Here is a 19,796-nt window from a genome sequence, read left to right on the forward strand (position 1 = left end):
TACTGACTGTTGTCTGCCATGTTTGATTATTAGATCAACTTTTATTATATGATATATTGGAACATCTGGCCCTGTACACACATAATTAATTTTATCTTTTTTTGTCCAATGGTTTTCGAGATGTAAGGCATTTTAAGTTATAGTGCCCCCATTGGGATTTTTTTAGGAAATTTGGAGAGTCACCTTGGAATGTCATACCAACTAGACATAGGATGAGATCTGGATGTTCTGTTGATGAGAAATAGCTCATTAAGTGCAAATATACCACACCCAAGAAATTCCTTGGTCTGTAGCATCGGGTCGATTTGCCCAATAAAAATCCTATGACAACTTTTTTGTCTATATGGTCTTAAGATGCTGTAGTTCAAATTTTGTGTGAATCAGATGGACAGTATAGGATGAGTTCAAAAAAGTAGATTTTTCACAATATGCAAAAAATACCAATTTGTAACATTTTTTAGCGTAAGCCAGTGAATGTTGGGAAAAATAATTTGGGTAACACCTAGAGCAGTCATATACATGCATTATCCATGCATTCATAATACATTATGATGCATTCATAAAGTATTATAAACACAACTATAGCTATTTATAAAAAGGCATAACACATTATAACCATGTGTATTACGCATTATGAATTCTTTATGTAGCTCTCATCTATAATGCATTACAGATATATTTATAATGCATTGTAATGGTCATATATTGGTTATAAGCTTGCATGGAGAGGACATGAAGAGGTTTTTTTCCCTTCTGTACAATGAGCATGTTACGCATTTATGTTTAACTGGCACTTTTATCCAAAAAGACTTACAGTAGGGGGAGGACGCACAATTTATGTGTGCATGGACTTTGAAATCTCAAACACCTAGCTGTTAATGCAATTCTCCATCTTTGAAACTAAAGGAGAATTGTTAACATACTACTAAATTGTCCTATAGTTTTATAAAAAGATCCATCAAATACTTTTTGAGTCATTGTCTTAATAATAAAGTGCCAAAACTAACCTCTTTTTGATATCATTATGAAGTGCTGCTTCAATTTTGGGGTGATCTATGTCAAAGCTTAAAAATTATATTCTGCCCTCCTTGCAATGCCTCTGCAGAGTTTGAAAAAGAGCCATCAAATGGTTATAAAGTTATCTTAACGCCATCAAATGTCAAAACTGCCTATTTTTTTGGGTTATCACTATACACTACGACTTCACTTTTGGGGCTGTCTATCTTAGAATTTAATCAGTTTGAGTCCCTCACCTATACAATGCCTGCGCAAAATAAAAAAATAAAAAATTTTGAACTTTTTTTGAGTTATTGGCTCAACCAAAGTGTCTGCAACAATGGTGATGGTGCTGGTGGACCGATGCTCAAACCATATGTGTTTCATGAAGGCCAGGGAATACAATAAATGAAAACATATTTTATGAAAACAGATAACATAGCAATCACTGTCACTTCTATCAATGCAATGCTTTGTTATTATGATGGAGATTGCAGATTACAGTATTTCCTCTGTTTCCTTTCAGACAAAGAGTGGGGTTTACTTGCTACAGGATGGTCACCAGGAGCCGTTCAATGTTCGACTGCACTTAGCTAAAGACATTCTGACTCTTCAAGAGCAAGACGTCATTTGTGTATCAGGCGAGCCATTCTATTCAAGCGTGAGTAATGTTTACTTTCTTGTCCAAATCAATGCTCACACTACATGTCTGCATATGACCTTCTGCTGCCCTTCGGTCTGTTGACTAACTTTCTATAACTCAGAAGTATCATGATACGGCATACAGTTAAAAGTGCTTGCACAACAGAGTTGGGGACATTCCGGAATGCATTCATTAATTCCAATCCAATTCAGAAAATGGAGCTGGAGCTGGGATTTAAATCTCCCTGAAATTCGAAATAAATTCCAATTCTGCTTCCTATAGTTCCATATCCTGATTCGGATTTGAATTGATGAATGCTTTCCGGAATGACCCCGACCCTGGTGCACACCTAATTGTGCACACTTAATTAAAGGGATCGACAAATTAAACCCCACCCATTACTCACACACATTTATAATTACACCAGCTGACTATGCAATCTCTAGCTACAAACATTGGGAACAGAATACAAAATAGGTCAGTGACCTTCAACTTGGCACCATCATAGGTTGCCATCCTTTCTGCAAGACAGTTTGCCAGAGTTCGACCTGCCTATAGCTGCCCCAGTCAAGTGGTCACCACACAAACTCACAAAAAGGGACCTGATCAACCAATCAATACCCAACTTGAATGGTAGCAAATCCCACCAGCAGTGTTCCAGCATCAAATGATCCATCATCCCAAAAAGTAGAGGCTGTTGTAGCATTATTGTAACAAAGGGCGGACCAAATTCTTATTAATACCTTTGGTTTTGGAATAAGATGTTGGACACGTACCTTTGGACATATAGTCTGCCGAGTTGCGTAATTCAGCTTCAGAGAGTAAAAGTCCTGACCAAGATTTTGTTTCAACCAACCAGTTAAGAATAAAGAGTCACAGTCACAGAGGACTCAGTTGGTTGGTTGACACAAAATCCTGGTCTGGACTTTTACTCTCTGGACCTGAATTACCAACCTCTGATAAAACATGACATAAATTCATAGGGTGTGACTTGTATTCTGCAACAAGGCTTCAGCACTTAACATTTAACCAAAGGCCATAATCAAGTGCCTTTCCATGTTCTTTATTTTTCATGGCTAGATTTATTCTTTATGTCCTTAGGTTTTTGTCGGTATTTAGGTTTCACTATTCGCAGATTCATTTTGGTGGTGGGTTCCTTTAAATGTTATTAGCCAAGGTTTATTTTTTTAACCTGAGCATTTCTTGAGTATCCTCTTCATCACGTATAATGTTGCCATCTTGAAGAGCGCGGAAGGGATTTCCTAAGGCCTCCTGCACGATCCTAGATGCTCCAAAACAAGCAGAGCCACAAAGAAAACTATTGCCACAAAGAAAACTGCTGCACAATGAGAGCCCATTTCTGTGAAAACATTTTCAAAATGTATAACAGAGGCAGAGTGACGTCTACAAATGAAGTTGTACTCAAATAAAATCTGATTGGGAATATTTGGTAAGCAATGCCTCTAGTCACTCAAATTTAAATTAGCTTGTAATGTCCACAGTTTGTCGGTATTCACTAGTGGCACCTTTGAAGTATTCACATTTTAATAATTTTTCAACAATATTGCTTTGAATATTAAATTAGTTATAACAATTCAAATCTTTTTATGAATTGTTTTATTATTACTAAATACAGCAGTGCCGAAATTTCCCATAATTCATTGCATTAGATTATTTCAAACACAGTTTATCCTCAACATGAATGCCAAGCATTAAAGTCATTTTCATTTAAATAAAAACTCAGCCCGCCATCTTGTCTGTAGTAAATAAACTGCCACAATATGATTAGTATACTGTAGTTCTTCACTTAAGACAATGCAGCTTTAACTTATGATGTAATTTTGATCAAAAGTGGAATTTGAACATTATAGTCACAAATAGGTGTACTCAAACATGTAACTGATCTAATATGGTGCCCATTGCCTCAAGTTTAACATTGTTGCACAGCTTAGCTGTTCATAGTAAGCTTTCATTAAAATGTACATAATTCATGAAATGTAAATGTTGTTTGGATAACATTGATTGCCTTGTTTCACTTATTTTAAGGTGAAACTAATGTAAGATATTAAAATCAAAGTTAGTGCCATTATCCAATTTTTAAAGAAAATTTTATTCATTTACTTTGGAATCCCTCAGCATAGATGGGTTGATTGACACAGAAATATAGAACACTTTTCAGTAACAATATATTAGTGGTATAACAAACATTTTCACTAAATATCATGTTCATGTTTATGTTCTTATTAGAAGAATCTTCATGAGTAATTAAATATGCTAATTAACAGATTGTTAATGTTCCGCATGCACTGTATAGACTGATTTTCCAATAGGTTTAATGTTGATGACGATGATGATGATGATGATGATGATGAAGTAGACCAGGGATAAAAAAAAAATGCTGTTGCTCTCGTTTGCTTTTCTCTTCCATCCTTCTTCCCGCGCCCTTTGGGATTCATTTTCTGAGTCCAGCTCCTGTGCCCCCCATCTCTCTGCTGGCAGATTCCCTCGGCTGTGACATGTCAATCTTATCTCTGTTCACACCACTTATGCTGACTCTTCAGCCTCTTGCACATTCAATTCCCAGCACGCTCAGGGTCCCCGTTGCCCAAATTCCCCAAATTTTGTTGATATTCTAAGACTAGCTCTTTTCTGCCTCCCCATCACTTCTGGCAGTAAGATTGTTGCCACTAAATTACTTTGCTTTGGGAAGCCCAATTTATATCTATCAACAGAGCTGCCACTAACACCTATTTTTCAATGGATTCATCTATAGACTATTTTGCCGATTGGTCGATTAATCAAAATGAATATTTTTTCCTCCTGAAAATCAAATTTACCATTTAATTTGATTTCATTTTGACAAAAACAAACTACATGCCATTGCTGTTTAGATAACAGACGCCAGCTTTTCGTAACTATACAGACATTGTTTTCTCCCTCATTTCGATAAGTAAATTAGTAATATGTCTAAAATATTAATGAGATGCGTATTGTGATGCCCACAGTTTAGTAATCTGTATCAATTCAGCATATCTTTATGATTATTAAACTGGGTTAGCGGGACACGCAACATGGTACTGTATTGGTAACTCATGGATGCGATAAGTACTGAAGTGGTGCTGAAGAAAGGGACAGCTCAGCAGCCCGGACGTCTTTTAAAAGAGGAGATACTGTGGATAGACAAGGTAAAAAGACAGTGGTGTGGTGATAATTTTTGGTGATTAAAGTCTGACACATTTTTTTGAGTAAATATAGTTTTCATTTTTATTCCAGTTTGCGGGTTATTTTCTTTCATTTGGCTCATGTTTTCGTTTCAGTTTTAGTTTACGACAATAACACTGGTCCGAATAAACCCAATGCACACAATCACACACAGAATAGTACCATCATTAAGTATAGAATAAGCCCGTATTCTAGCCTAAACATTTTCTCAAAACTTATTCAGCGGAGGTTCTAATGTAGCAGGCAGATAACTTTATGGCTTTGGTAATGAATGTATTTAGCTGCTACACGGACACAAGATATTAAAAAGCTCTCCATACTAATGGTAGTTTAATACACAGGAATAGACATTACGGTGGTTTTGCCAACCCTAGCAATCCATCTTCCAGAGTAGTGCCTATGTGTTCCCTGTTCAGGTGTCCGTGCATAGCATCAGTGCCGTGCCGCTGTGGCATGTCATCAGAACAGAATACAATCATAAATGTGATTTCATAAAAATCATTTTTAAAAAGATGTGTCGATTTAAAACATTGATATCGACACGTTTTCAGCATCGACGCCATCCACTATGTCCACTCATCACGGTAGCCCTACCTATCACAAAAAATTCCAGAAAGTTACTTGACAGTGTCAACCATTCTTCTTATTTCTGTTTCAACAGTTGATCAATTGATGCCTACAGTATAACCCCAATCTTCCTCATCCTCTTTCTGTCAGTGTGTAATCTCCATAGCAAATGGCACAGATATATAAAGCTTTGCCATCCTTTTTTCTTATTAGGGGCAGACATGTTTTATTTAAACAATAGTAGATGAAAACTGTGTTTCTGGTTCCAGCTGAAAATATTGCACCTGTGAATATGTAAGTCTTCTACACACAGAGTGATAAAAGCTCATCAAGGTATCACATGACTGTCATACTTTCTTCCGACCCGAAGACGTGGGGCCTTCATCACCGAGCCAAATTTCTTGCATAGTCGGATAATTTTGAGGCCATGTTGAGGTAACTCTGGCTTTCCGATATCATTTCTTAGCGGGATACATCGCCGTGGTAACTCGCGCTGTATGGCAAACCTGCTCCGGAGATTCAACTCGCTGATCGTAAACAGAGCTTGGACCAATGAAAGAGAAGAATCGTAACCTGGAATCAAGTCCAAGCACAAGCAGTATTTTGTGAGCAGACACAAAGAAAAAGCAAATATGGATCGTAAACCAGATACTCAGATATTCCGGTACATAAATTGAAATTGATAGATTGAAAACCTGTAAGTACAACACAGAGAAATCGAAAAATTCAAAAACACAAGCTGAAAACAAGACATGCAGTGGATCACGTGGACAATGTACACAGACGCCGGCTGTCTGGAAACTACATGCTTTGCATGGCTGAGTGAGGCACAAAGATATGACTGCAAACAAGTCATCACATATTCAAACAATGAGTTCATGAGCCAAATGTGCTCTAAAATTCCAGTTTGGCCAGACTGGGCATGATGCAATGTGAGCTAAACAGACAGAGACAGATTTCATGATTATCCTCTTGCAGGTTTGATGTCTGTGACTCACCACGTTTTTCAATGTGCACACTCGGCGTAACAGGTGTCGCAAGAAAGTATTCAGCAAATCACATCAAATATATACAGTATATAAAAAAAAACGACAACAAATCGGAGTCACTGAAATTCTGAACACTTTCATTCCATTCTGGTTTCTGTCACCCCATTCTTTCCTTCTCAGATTTAATGTTGCTTAACTTGACATAACTTCCTGTAAGAATTGTACAGACAGTTACAATCATTGCGATTGGCCTAATAATCATCATGATACTTGCATATTGAGGTTACTATATATAATTGCTTACAGATGCTGAGGATCTTATAGCTAGATCTCCTCATCTTGTCCTCCTGAAAGCACAGCTCCCCCCTCCTCAGACAGCCTCTCTGCCCTGCATCAGAACATGTCTATAATTTCAGCTTGACATTGAAGCAAAGAATCAGCAGTGGACATTTGGAGCATAGTTTACATCAAAACTGGTCTAACTCATACATGGTAAAGCTACTTATCAAACATTTGTTAATTTCCTTTCGTTAACAAAGTACTGGACCTACACAACGTTTTTTTGTTTTGTTTTTTCATGTTGCCTTGCTACGGAGACCCTAAAGAGACCTGTGCAAAAAAAAATACAATGCCGTTACTTTCTCATACGCACAATCTGTTTTCACGTATGCACGGCTTGTTTTCACGTACGCACAAGGCACTTCCACAGGTGCATGCCAAAGTAAGAACATTCTTTTTTTTTTTTTTTTTTTTAACACAGGTCCCTTCGGGGTCTCCGTACTTCGCAGTGTTTCTTACTTAAAATGTTTGTTTAGCAGACAGTTTTATCCAAAGCAAGATACATTTTGGTAACGCATGGTGTCTGTCCCCCGAGCAACTGGGGATTAAGGACCTTACTCAAGAGCCCATCAGTGACATCACTCTGCTGAGCTTGAGATTTGAATTATGACGTTCTGACAACAGCTACAGCATCCGAAGCTGCAAAGCCACACGCTACTTATCTTCCTTGCATAAATTCATGGTCCTGACTTCAGATGTAAACATAATTATGACCTCAGATTCTCAATACAAAGGGTGTTTTTCCACTGCCCTCCTATTGTGCCAATAAGACATCCTTCGGCATTCCATCAGCACACAGTACAATTTAGACTTTCCAGGATCGACCTCCATTCGTGTCACCTTTCACATAACATTGTGATTCTAGTGAAGCATAAGACTGAGACGGAGAAAGAATCGGAAATTGCTCTTTTACTAACGCGTTAATCCAAAGATGATCTGACTAGGCACCATGAATTTATAACGTGAAGTGTAGAACACATGGGAAGGACGAACTAAACAACAATCAACTTGAACTAACTGAACTAATTTGAAAGAGGAAGAAAACACCTAAAACACACAGTAAACATTAAATTATCGTAAAAAACCCCATATGCAAATTAATTCGTTTCGGTCACATGTCGCCCCCTGGAGCCTGACATTACAATGTTCAGTTTCCAGATTTCTACCTGCTCACAATCACCTCCTAATACACTGGGAACCTGAACCTGAGTTAAAGTACAAGCGAAAAAAATTTATCTTAAAAATGGCATTTGTCATATTGTCAGAATATAGAAAAAAACTGTGACTATCTCAGCCTACTGAAGGAATATATAAAAGTAGTTATTACAGATTATATGCTTCCAAATGTCTTACCATTAGGAATGATTGATGTCGATGATCATAGCGACGTATTTTTAAAGCTAAAAACGGGAGACAGTTGAAAGAGGAATGAATGCGGAAAATTTAATAAGAACATTGGATCGAGCTAATAAGCCAGATCTTCTCTCCGGATACTGTTCGGTGGCAAGTGAGTTTGTGCAATTAGTTTTTATTTTTTTATCATTCTAGACAGTCCAGGGTGGAAAATATAGGAGATATTGACCATTTATTCAATTTTTAATTGTTGGGTGATGAAAAATCCTTGTAGCTAAGTGAAACTAAAAATAAGGCAGGCAGCCATAAGATATTGAATAGAAAGAGGGTTTGGACAGCCATGTGGGAGCTGGAGAAATTCAACAGAACATCACTGCATGACTGAGCTAATAAAACTGATGATGTTTGATGTCAGGTTGGCAGGAGCAGCTGCTTAGAGCACAGCTAAGCTCAGTGATCAGGATAATCTTAAGGAGGCTTTATGTCAAGACGTAGCTCGCATACAGTTTACAAATAAACAATAAACGACATTGCAAATTAAAAGAATTGCTTATGGCCGGGATTCCTATGTGGTCCAGGCAGATAAAAGAGAGACAGAAATTCCTAGACAATAGCGATAAAATGGAAAAAAGCAAGTTGCTTTTCAGCATTTGTTCCCAACTCGGCTTTTGCTTTAGTGTGAGTTTTTCAAGCTGTTATCTCAGTCAGGGAATGTCAGGGAGGGAGACACATTTAGTCTTTGAAGGGTCCACCATACAGTCTTGTTACGTTAAGCATGCTCAGTCAAAGCTTTCTCACCACTGAGCTCTCCAGCTGCTCTTCCCACTGCAGTCAGACAGTGGGCTACAGTGCTTCTATCCATATTATTTCTTTATTTAAGAGCTCAGTTCATACACACACACACACACATACAATATATATATTCTGTCTTACAAGATCACTTGTGTATGTAAATAAAAAAAGAAATTATATTCATATTTATATATATAAGATCACTTATAAAACAAAGAATCTGTTTATCAGACACTGCAGACCAAAAGAGCAATGCATGAATTAACAAAAACAATTTCACCCTAATAGATTCTGTAGATTATCTTAAAATATGTGACTTAATATCTTAAATAGTAACTGTGCATGCAACAGGATGTTGTCTGAAAGGGATTTCCGGGTTCAACTTCAGAGTGTATCCAAAAAAACATAACACCACAGCTACCGACATAGTGCAGAATTAAATGCACACTTCAGCTCTCCGGTTTCCACCAAAACTGTTCATTGGGAGCCTTTGGTCACTGGCCAAACGTCGGTTTCAGTGGTGCCCGCAGCGCAGATCTTGGGCTGTGGACAATGTGAACCATATATTGTTCTCTGATTAGTCCACCTTCACTGTCCTTCACACATCTGGGAGAGTTACAGTGCGCAGAAGCCCCAAAGAGACTTACCACCCAAACTGTTCTGTACCCAGAGTGCAACACGTGGGTGGATCAGTAATAGTTTGGGCTGCAATTTCATTGCATTCCGTAGGCCCACTGCTTGTTCTACATACAGTAGGCACGTCACACTGTAATCCATGTCAAAGCAAAACATTTGTGGAGCCTCGTCTCATTTTCATCACACTTCATCGCCATTTAGAGCAGTGCATTCTCACTTTCTGCACCATTTAAAAGTGCTACTTCTGAGTTGCACTGTGACAGATTCAGTGAGGTGTGGTTCGGTCTTCCGCTGTAGAGTAGCAGTTAAATGTGCTTCAGGCCCACTGCGATATAAATGGGGAATTGTACTGCATATATCACATAATTAGGTTTGTAAGTGGGAATAATTGTAATTATGGAATAACACAAAATACTACTATAACTACTAGAAGTACTACAACTTCTTCTATTACTACTAGAGGTACTCATCACTTTACAGTGGTCCGACATATCATATTTTGCCTTTACTATGCACTATGGTACAACAGCAATGAACAGCCAGTAGCCAAGTTTGAATTATGATCTGTGCCCCAGGCAGCTCTGCCATGCGATACTTTCTACTGATGCCACGCAAGGCAGCATCCAGGCAACCGTGCTTCAAGATTCAACTTTATTGTTAACACACTCATGTACAAACATACAAATACCATCCCCCCCCCATGGTGCTACACATAAATACAAATACAGTAATCAATGTATGCTTAACGACATAACGTACATAGTTTAACCAAATAGACTTTATTTGTTTCTTTATTTATTTGTTTGCTTACTTTTCAATTACTGGTATTTAGTTAGTTACAGTTAGTGCTTGTTTAGAAAATTATTTGGTGACAGTTGTTTCTTGTTACTGTACCTTTTTAAAATATCATAGAAATTGTCATAGAACTATGTTCCAATGTTCCTTAGAATGTAACCCCGTTGTAAGTCAGGGAGAACCTATTTATAATTGCAATAATAATAATAATAATAATAATAATAATAATAATAATAATAATAATAATAATAATAATAAACTGGCTTGTAGGTACAATCATTAAACATGAATTCCCATGGCATACAGACAGTAGGATTGCAAATTCACCTTGTCAGAAGCCCTCAAATGGAAATGTGCGTGTGAACGACTGTTGCACATTAAATTAACCTTAAAGGACACCTGAGGGATAGCGGGCCTCCCTCGCCATTCAGCTCCATGAGACGCATAATCTGAAGAGAAGCTCTGTTCACCGTGCTGCTTGTTCATTATGCAGTGACGACGCTTTCCTACGTGCGATCCGAGTGCTGGTAAGATACAGTACAGCGCTCAACGCGGTCAGCATGGGGGGGGCAGGTGAAGTGGCAGGCCTCGGGGCGCCGGGACATGAAGAGGACGGTGATTAATGAACAGACGAAAGGGACAGCATCGGAGGGAGGTGTAACACAGGGGTTGATATTAATGGCTTATGGCATTCTGGCAAAACAAAATAGATTATGTGTACTGGATAATGGCTTTCCCACCACTACTATAAACATATCTGAATGTGAAAAAGCCTGGCAAAAAATGGCTGCCGCGCAGCATTATTCAACCGTAATACAACCGAGCATACAAAATTATTTATTTTGATATTTGGGTTCCACGTCCTATGAATGTCATGTGTATAAGATTGTAAGAGCACATTAATAAAACTGTACAATAAATTCATAAAGCATTGTAAACATGGCTATATATATTTGCAAAAAGGCATAACCCATTATATCCATATTATGCAAGATGAACACTCTATAAAGGTCTCATCTATAATGCACTACAGTATAAATACCTTCATAATGCAGTACAAAACATCCTTAATTCTTATACTGACCGTTATAATGCATTATGAGCGTATCTATAGTGCATTACAGATTAGAGCTTCATTGGAGCTTATGTATTATATTATAGTATTATAATCAACGCTATAATGCCTTATGACTGTCAGTAGAAGATGCCGTTATGCTCTATTAATTCTTATACAAACTTTTATAGATTTAGTTCAGATGACACTTTTAATTGCAACGTCACCTTTATGTGTAATGCTGGTTGCAAACTGTCTAATATTGACCTCATATCTATGAAGTATATCTACATAATAACTCGTATAAACAATTGCTGTTCAATTTGCTTCTCTTTAAAAAGGTGTTATTAAATGACTAGTTCTACATGTTATTAAGCTACTAGTTTAATATAATAATAATCCTAACTCAGAGTTCAGTATGACATAAAACCTGTTGGAATCAACTAATCATTTAAACATCTTCATGAATATGGTAGCATGGAATAAAATGTTGTGGTCAGTTTATCTATAATGATTATTCCCTTTGAACGTTTTCTTTTTTAAATCCAGCAGCGCAGCCTAATCTTTTACCTTCTTTGCAGCAAAGTGTGCTCTGGTTTTTATCGATTCATGCGTGTATTTTGCATAATTTTTTTGGCCTTACCAAATGACATCCGATAAGCAGTCTAGTCTGAGAGCATCTTTCCTAAAATGTCACAGTTTTTCATAGATTAATGTTTTGCCAGAGTGCGAAACAAGTTTAGCAAACATCATATGAATATGATACATGGTAGGTTTAAAATGAGCTTGTTTCTGTGTACAGAATTATGCTGTAGACATTACAGCATTAATGTAAGTAGACATTAAAGGAGACAGGTACTACGGAAATCTGATTGATTTCAATAAATGAACTCATTAGGGACAGAAACATGGTGGTTAATACAAAGCCGGACGCAGGCGACTGAACATGCAATTACGCAGGACTTTGCCATTAGAAAAGGTAGGCAACCAGCCTGCGCCCCAGAAAATTCTGAAGACAGAATTTCCAAAAGTTACATTTATGGATGTAAGATAATATGATTGTTAAAATTATAGCAACTCATCTGTTATTTGCAGTTTTAGCAACAGTTCAGGACAGAGAAAGTTGCCCCCCCCCTCGTCCCAGCTCTAATGGATTATTCCTAATTTGGGACTTAACACTTCTTCTCACACTGGAGTCAAATGAACCGATACAAAGTAGCCTAACAGAAGAAGAAAATGGTGCAACGACACAAGACTAACATTACATCACCCGTGCCTTTGATACGATCCCGCTAGAGTGGTAGACAAATTGTGAGCAGGCAGGAAGGGAGCCAATCAAACGAGCAAATGCAAAGATTCAAAACAAACCTTGGCAAAAGACGGACCAGTTAAACTTCTTAAATTTGCCTGATTGATCCAATAGAGTGATAACTCTCTCCCCCGATCCGCTAATTTTACCGACAGCACTCACCCCCCCCCCCCCCCCCATAGGTAAGTATTAGCACTGGCACCCCGCACTTTGATTAGCATATTATTGATGTTCCATCGTTTTTAATTCCTTCTCGTTCCTCTTTCAGCTCCAATAAAATAGCTCAAATAGCCCACTTAGGGGGGGGGGGGCTACCCATGCAAGCCTAGGGCCCCCAGAGAAGTTAGCCTGCCTCTGCTTATTGGTCATTTAATCTGGATTTTCTAGAGTCAAGCCTATAGCGTGATGGAATCCAGCTTTGGCTTCTTGATTAAAGTTCAGATGGATTATTTTTCTAATGCCAGTTAGTTTGTACTTCAGATATCACATGGTTTGATCTACACAGCAATTTAATTGGCATTATGTCATTCAAAAGTCTTCATGCAATCCATCCTCTAAATTATTATATAGATTTCCACAAAGCCCAATGAAAAGTTCTGACCATATAAATGATTGATTCGACAATGAATATTCTTAAATTTTAAGCGAAAATGTAGGAATGTGCACCTTTTTTTTGTTCACTTAAAAGCAATGAATGATTATCCGGGGCTTTCTGATGCAATACGTAAAAGAGCAAAAGTTGTTTAATTTTAAGATAAACGCTTTTAATAAAATATATTTGTCATTAATGGCCTATGATGAACCTACCATATAGAGACAGACCGTGGTGCTGTGTCATGCACTCACTCACTTTTCATTGTAATTTACAGTGGGTTTGTGTATTTCGTATGCATGTTTAAATAGGCTGAAAATCGAACAGTCATCTACCTCTCTCAGCGGTGGCGGCCTGATAATACATAAAACTGGCTTGCAGATTTGATTCCCCGTTCCTAAAATGATATAATTTAGTATTTCACAGCATGGCCATTGACAGAGTTGTGATAAAAAGGAACAGTAACAGAGCTGTCTTAATAGCAGACAAGTGTTAATAGAATTATTATCCGTGTCTGCAACAGTAAATATAAACAGAGGCATGACCACAAAGAAAGGTAGAAGGAGCTGTTCCTCTTTCCAGAAATGTATAATCGTCTGCTGGGGGGGGGGTGTTCCTTATTTGGATTACATGAAAAATTTTCTTTGAAATTTCCCTCTGTGAAATGACACATGGTAACATGAGATGTTTGCCGCATGTTTCACTTAAAATGAAGCAATCTGGGGACACTGCAAACACAGAAAAGAAAGAAAGTCTTGAAAGCTTTTTTTAAAATATATATGTATATATAGATGTTATATAATGTTAATTACCTTTAGATGATTTTTCATGCTTGTGATGCGGAAGCTGGGCACTCAGTTTAAGGCGGTTCGACCCACACAGTTGGATAAATCAAATGACGCATCGCTTTTATGTAACCTTCCTTTTATCAAAAATTATTTTTTTAATTTCACCCATTTATGCAGCTGAATTTTTTGCTGAATAAATTCATAATGATGACATTTCTCCAGAGTACTGCAAAAACCTTAACTGCCATTATGGCTGCTGACCTGTCAGTAGAATGTAGATGAGGTTGTGTTTTTGTGCCTCCCGCCCCCCCAAATTTCTGACAGTATTCCTTATAATTCACCATATTCATAAATCGGTAGGTGTACAGTACCAGTCAGAAGTCTCAGTACTCTTGTTGAAACCCATTTTTTCATTAAAATTTTGTTACAAACTTCAAAATGAGTTAAAAAAAACACACACACACACACAATAATATAACTAAATAAGAAAATTCAAATCTGTGTTTAAGAACTTTTCAAGTTGTCTCTAAATTTTGGATTCCTCGAAAACGGCGCCATTTTCATTATTGAGTTAAGAAGCTTAAGCAAGAAATCAGCTGTAAATGCAGACAGGAAGTGTCTTCCCAGCTTGTCTGTGTGACTCCCCGAGATGTGGAGTGCTGTTGGATTCCTTTTTCAAGCCTTCCAGTTCATTGCATATCCCTGCTCTGGGATTCTGGACTAAAGACTGGACAGGCGAGGTCATTAAATTGAGTTCCCCTTCACTATTCTTCCACTACAGGTAGTTCTTGCATAATTCTGAAGTCTTTTTGAATGATGAGCACTGAAACACCCATAATCCTAATATCTCAAGTAAGCTTAGGTACTCTAGCCATGCTGGTTAAAACAGCCATAATTTTGGCAAACATTACCAAACACTGTCACCAGCAAAGCTCGAGTCATGAGATGGTCCCCCCAGGCTTCAGATTATTCGTTCGATTATTTCTCTCCAACTCAGATGAAAACGTCACAAAACGTCACGAAAAACGTCACTTCCCGTCGGGCGTTGACGTTGATGTCGGATTTTCTTGTCCGAGTTGCCCCTGTGACGTAATTTCAACATGGCAGCTTACACACTCAACAGTAATTCTACTTTACAAATCTTTAAAAATGTTTATTTTGTTAAATGTATAAATAATTATGAATGTAATTGCACGTGTTCGATTTAGAGAATACCATATTGTGACCGTAAACAGTATCCTAGCAGCAATATCAGATTTCTACCAGACTTGTTAGTGTTTTCGGTTTGTTTGTAGTTTTTTTGCCTCTCGAAAAAAGAATATCGCTATGAATGGACTAAAATATTTTATAAAGCTTTTAATGTGGTTTGACTAGTTCGTGTTTCTTGTTTTTTTGTCTGTCGGAAATAATATTCTTACTCCAAAACTGCTAAAATATAAAGCAATTACACACAGCAGCGTGTTCATGGAGGCAGCCATGTTTGTTCCGAGTTGTGGTAGCTCAAACGGGAGATTGTCGGACGTAATGTCACTCAACTCGGACTTTCCGAGTTTTGAGATACCACCAATACATACCTACAGCCCCATTTCTGAGGGGCGGAGCTCAGGAAAGCCAGCATACTCGGGGCTCTGCCTGAGGCCAACATAAAGCAAGTAATGGAAATATTTGTGTCTGCTAGTGCTTGGTCATTGTAATACAGATACAGTTATAATGAAGAATAAGCAGCCTCTAGTGTGACCTTCCTGGACTTTCAGGACTAGCTAGCGCCAAATAGTAATGTGGCCATGCAGGTCAGGTTAGCCTAGGCTATGCGGTCACATGTTCAAGACAATTAAGGGTATTTCCATTGTATATTTTGTAGTGGTGTAATGGTACACAGACATCACAGCTTGGTTCAAACCTCGGTTTAGGGGTCACAGTTCAGTGCAATTTCAGTACAGCATGGAAAACAAAATTTACCTTGAAATGATTTATTATTAAAAACTGTAAATACAAACACAATTAGGAACGGTTGTAATCCAAAGGCAATGTGTCTGTCGACGTGTCTGCGGAACAGGTCATTATATATATATATATATATATATATATATATATATATATATATATATATATATATATATATATATACTGTTCAGTACTGTACAAAAGTCTAAGGCACTCAGAAGAAATGTTTAACGCTACTTATCAGGGTAGTAAGTGTACATTTTCTTAGAACAAAAAATATATAATTTAACATAAGAACATGTGAAAATTACGAGTAATACAATAAAAACTAGTAAAAATGTCTATATATATATATATATATATACACACAAAAAAAAACTATAATACCGTAAAAATAATAAGTTGCTAAATCTTTGTCACCGAGTATGGTCGCATATCTTTATATCTTTGACACATATCTAAACAGCTCTGTTGCCTGTAGTTATTTTTCAGCCCATTCTGAATTTCCCATTAAAATTACCTTAAATGCCACGGGGAGGCCTACCTGCAGAGGCTGTTTCTGCTTTACTCTGGTCGTACGGACATTCACACGACGTCGTCTCAAACGAGTTAGCATGTTCGCTTGTGTTTTCACTTACACCCCTGAGTTCAGTGTCACAGAGCCGAGAGGCAGCCTTGGTTTTATCAACTACTCTTTCTGGTGTTCGTGTCATTTATTGGGGAGCCAGAATGTTCCCAAACTGGCGATTATGACCAACTGTAACCAACATTAGCCGTAACCAACTAATAGCCACAATTAGCATAATGTTTTCATGTCGAACATCTACTTGTGAATTTAGGTTCCGCTCATGACAATAAATTTATTGATTTGTTTCATTGTGCGTACAGGACTGAAAACGATGTACTGAACAATATGTGGCAAAAACACTGCAAATAACTGAACTGTTTCAGCCCTAATATTTTGCCAAAATTACATATTTAGATGAAATGTAGCTGTATAAAATCAATGAAAAGAAATATTAAATAACTTATCATTATCCTGGCCAGTTTCGCTTTTGTTCCTTCCTCCCAGGTGGCAGCTGTACCAGTTGTAGCTCTCTAAAGATGGATCTCCATACCTACATAATTCATGCACTAATCCAAAATAATACAAGTGTATACAACTTGAAGCATTGATAATTAACATTTCACGCAGGTTTACTGATCTTCACTAGTACTGTATATAAGTGATACCTCTGCTTTGGTCTGCTATCTCTTAATTTGCTGTGAGTTATAAATTCTTTAGAACTTAACACATTTAGAGTCTCTGTGTGACTGTTTTTTAATGAAAAGGCTTTTCAGCCACCCTGGGGAGGAACCGTAAATGGCTGAACCTCACGGTTCCTCTGGCCAGGCCAGGTTAGCTATGCACTCTGTAATTTGAGTGGCATTATGATGGCGAATCGTACAACAAAGCATCTCCACGGTAACCTTTAAAAGCACAAAACCCTCTGGCATTTACGTCATGGGCCTCCTGGGCTCGGTGCACTATCAGCCACCTGAAAAAGTCGACCAAAGTGGAGAAGTGTCCTCATCGTCTTCTTTAAGACCACTCTGATCACTCAGATGGCACGTTTATGATGCCTGCACGCATTTGGCAAATAGGGAAAGAAAAAATGCGAAAGTCCCTGAAATGCACTTGCATTATTTGGGTTCCTCTGAGCGAAAAGGGGTTTTGATTAAACAGTGGCCCAAGGTAAACAACAAAGAACTGGTACAGTGGAATCCGCTTATATTGATCACATCTGTTTGGGTGAAATTGATCGCTATAAGTGGATGATCATTATAACCCATTTTTTTCCCTTTTTCTTTATGTCTCAGTGAGATTTCCATATTTTCTATAGTTATTACATGCATACAAGGTAATAGAATGGACAGCGTCGCTATGTGCAGAATTGTATTGACTCTTTCAAAATACAGTGCAGCTATTTCAAATTATTTTCAAATTATGGTATTGTACAGATTAAATTACTGAATTATGTTTGATTGAAATACATTATAATACCGTAGCACTGGCGGCATCTGCATGTCCCAGCATGCCTTGCCAGCGCGAGTATAAAGCCAGTGTATGTCCTGTATGCAGCCCATGTTTGTATTTGTTAGTGTAGATCCTTATTGTGCTGTGTATCGGTGTACACGGTGTCGTGTGTGCCTTTAACTGTGGTTGTAATTTCCCACCGCGTGTGTGCCTTACCATCCTTAGTGTAACTTCCCTGTGTTTCCCTGTCATTCATGGCTTTTGTGATATTATTGCTTGTTGTACAGTCTCTTTAAGGAGCAATATAAGATCAACAATTGCATCAGTCTCTCTCGACGTTTACATCCGCCGTGATTCCTGGGTCACCTCAGTATTTCAAAACAGTACGATATAATACAAAAAAATATAATTATTGTAGTTTCGCCGTGGCATTTTGGGCTCGTTTTAGGGGGTTTATCATAACCTTTGATTAGTCCATATTTGTCATTGAGGGAAAATGACTTTCTTTTTCCTGTCATCTTTTCGGTTCACACAGCATTAGCCTCAGGTAGCCAGCCAGAAGCAGATGGCTTAGCTCAAGGAGAAGGAGGCTTATCAATGAAAAGTGAAATAAAGTAAAAAAAAAAAAAGAAAAAAAAAGCTGTAGAATTACTGGAATTTTAATTTCCTAACTTGATTATTATAAGCAAATTATTTAAACAGTATTTGTATAGGAATGATTTTGTCCCAAGATTTTTGATCTATATAAGCGGATGATCACTATAACCGCAATCACTATAAGCATTTTCCACTACATTCAATTCAGTTACTAATTCAAAGTAAATGAGTGAAGCATAACTCTTGAATATAATTGAGAGAGACCTTTGTTGACTCATATATAATTATATAAGGCTATTGGAAAAGGTGTGACTTTCTAGTCTATTTTTGATTTTCTTACTTTTGAATCGCTATCAATAGTCCTTTTATATGAAAGGGCCATTAGTTGCTGATATATATATATATATATATATATATATATATATATATATATATATATATATATATATATATATATATATATATATATATATATGGGGGCGGCATGGTGGTACAGTGGTTAGCACTGTTGCCTCACACCTCTGGGACCCGGGTTTCAGTCTCCGCCTGGGTCACATGTGTGTGGAGTTTGCATGTTCTCCCCATGTCGTCGTGGGGTTTCCTCCGGGTACTCCGGTTTCCCCCCACAGTCCAAAAACATGCTGAGGCTAATTGGAGTTGCTAAATTGCCCATAGATGTGCATGTGTGAGTGAATGGTGTGTGAGTGTGCCCTGCGATGGGCTGCCCCCCCATCCTGGGTTGTTCCCTGCCTCGTGCCCATTGCTTCCGGGATAGGCTCCGGACCCCCCGCAACCCAGTAGGATAAGCGGTTTGGAAAAAGGATGGATATACATATATATATATATATATATATATATATATATATATACATCCACCATCCATCCAGAGAGATGGAGAGAGAAAGAAACAAGCCATCGCTGGTTTATTACTGTCTTTTTTGTTATATTTGCTTTTCATATCAAACACATGGATAAGACAGCTTCCACGAAATTCATTTTTTTAACATGACTAATAATGTATGAGATTTTTTTTTTCTTTTAGTCTCATACAAGTTTTGCCCTAAAGCCATACAAAAATTTCTGCATTGTCTCGGGAATGTAATATATTCACATTGACATATTTTATTTGTGTCTGGACAGTTTGTGGAAAAACTGAATAATTT

The 19,796-nt window shown here is 37.6% G+C and overlaps 1 protein-coding gene across 1 annotated transcript in view; it reads left to right on the forward strand.

Moving 5' to 3' along the window:
• Positions 1 to 19,796, forward strand: part of sntg1 (syntrophin, gamma 1) — a 159,581-nt gene that overhangs the window by 88,199 nt on the left and 51,586 nt on the right. Inside the window, 1 exon segment of the mRNA XM_049010264.1 lies at positions 1,523 to 1,657. Within this exon segment, the coding sequence (XP_048866221.1) occupies positions 1,523 to 1,657 (135 nt within the window).

The sequence above is a fragment of the Brienomyrus brachyistius genome, chromosome 4 (assembly GCF_023856365.1).
Source record: "Brienomyrus brachyistius isolate T26 chromosome 4, BBRACH_0.4, whole genome shotgun sequence".
NCBI lineage: Eukaryota > Metazoa > Chordata > Actinopteri > Osteoglossiformes > Mormyridae > Brienomyrus > Brienomyrus brachyistius.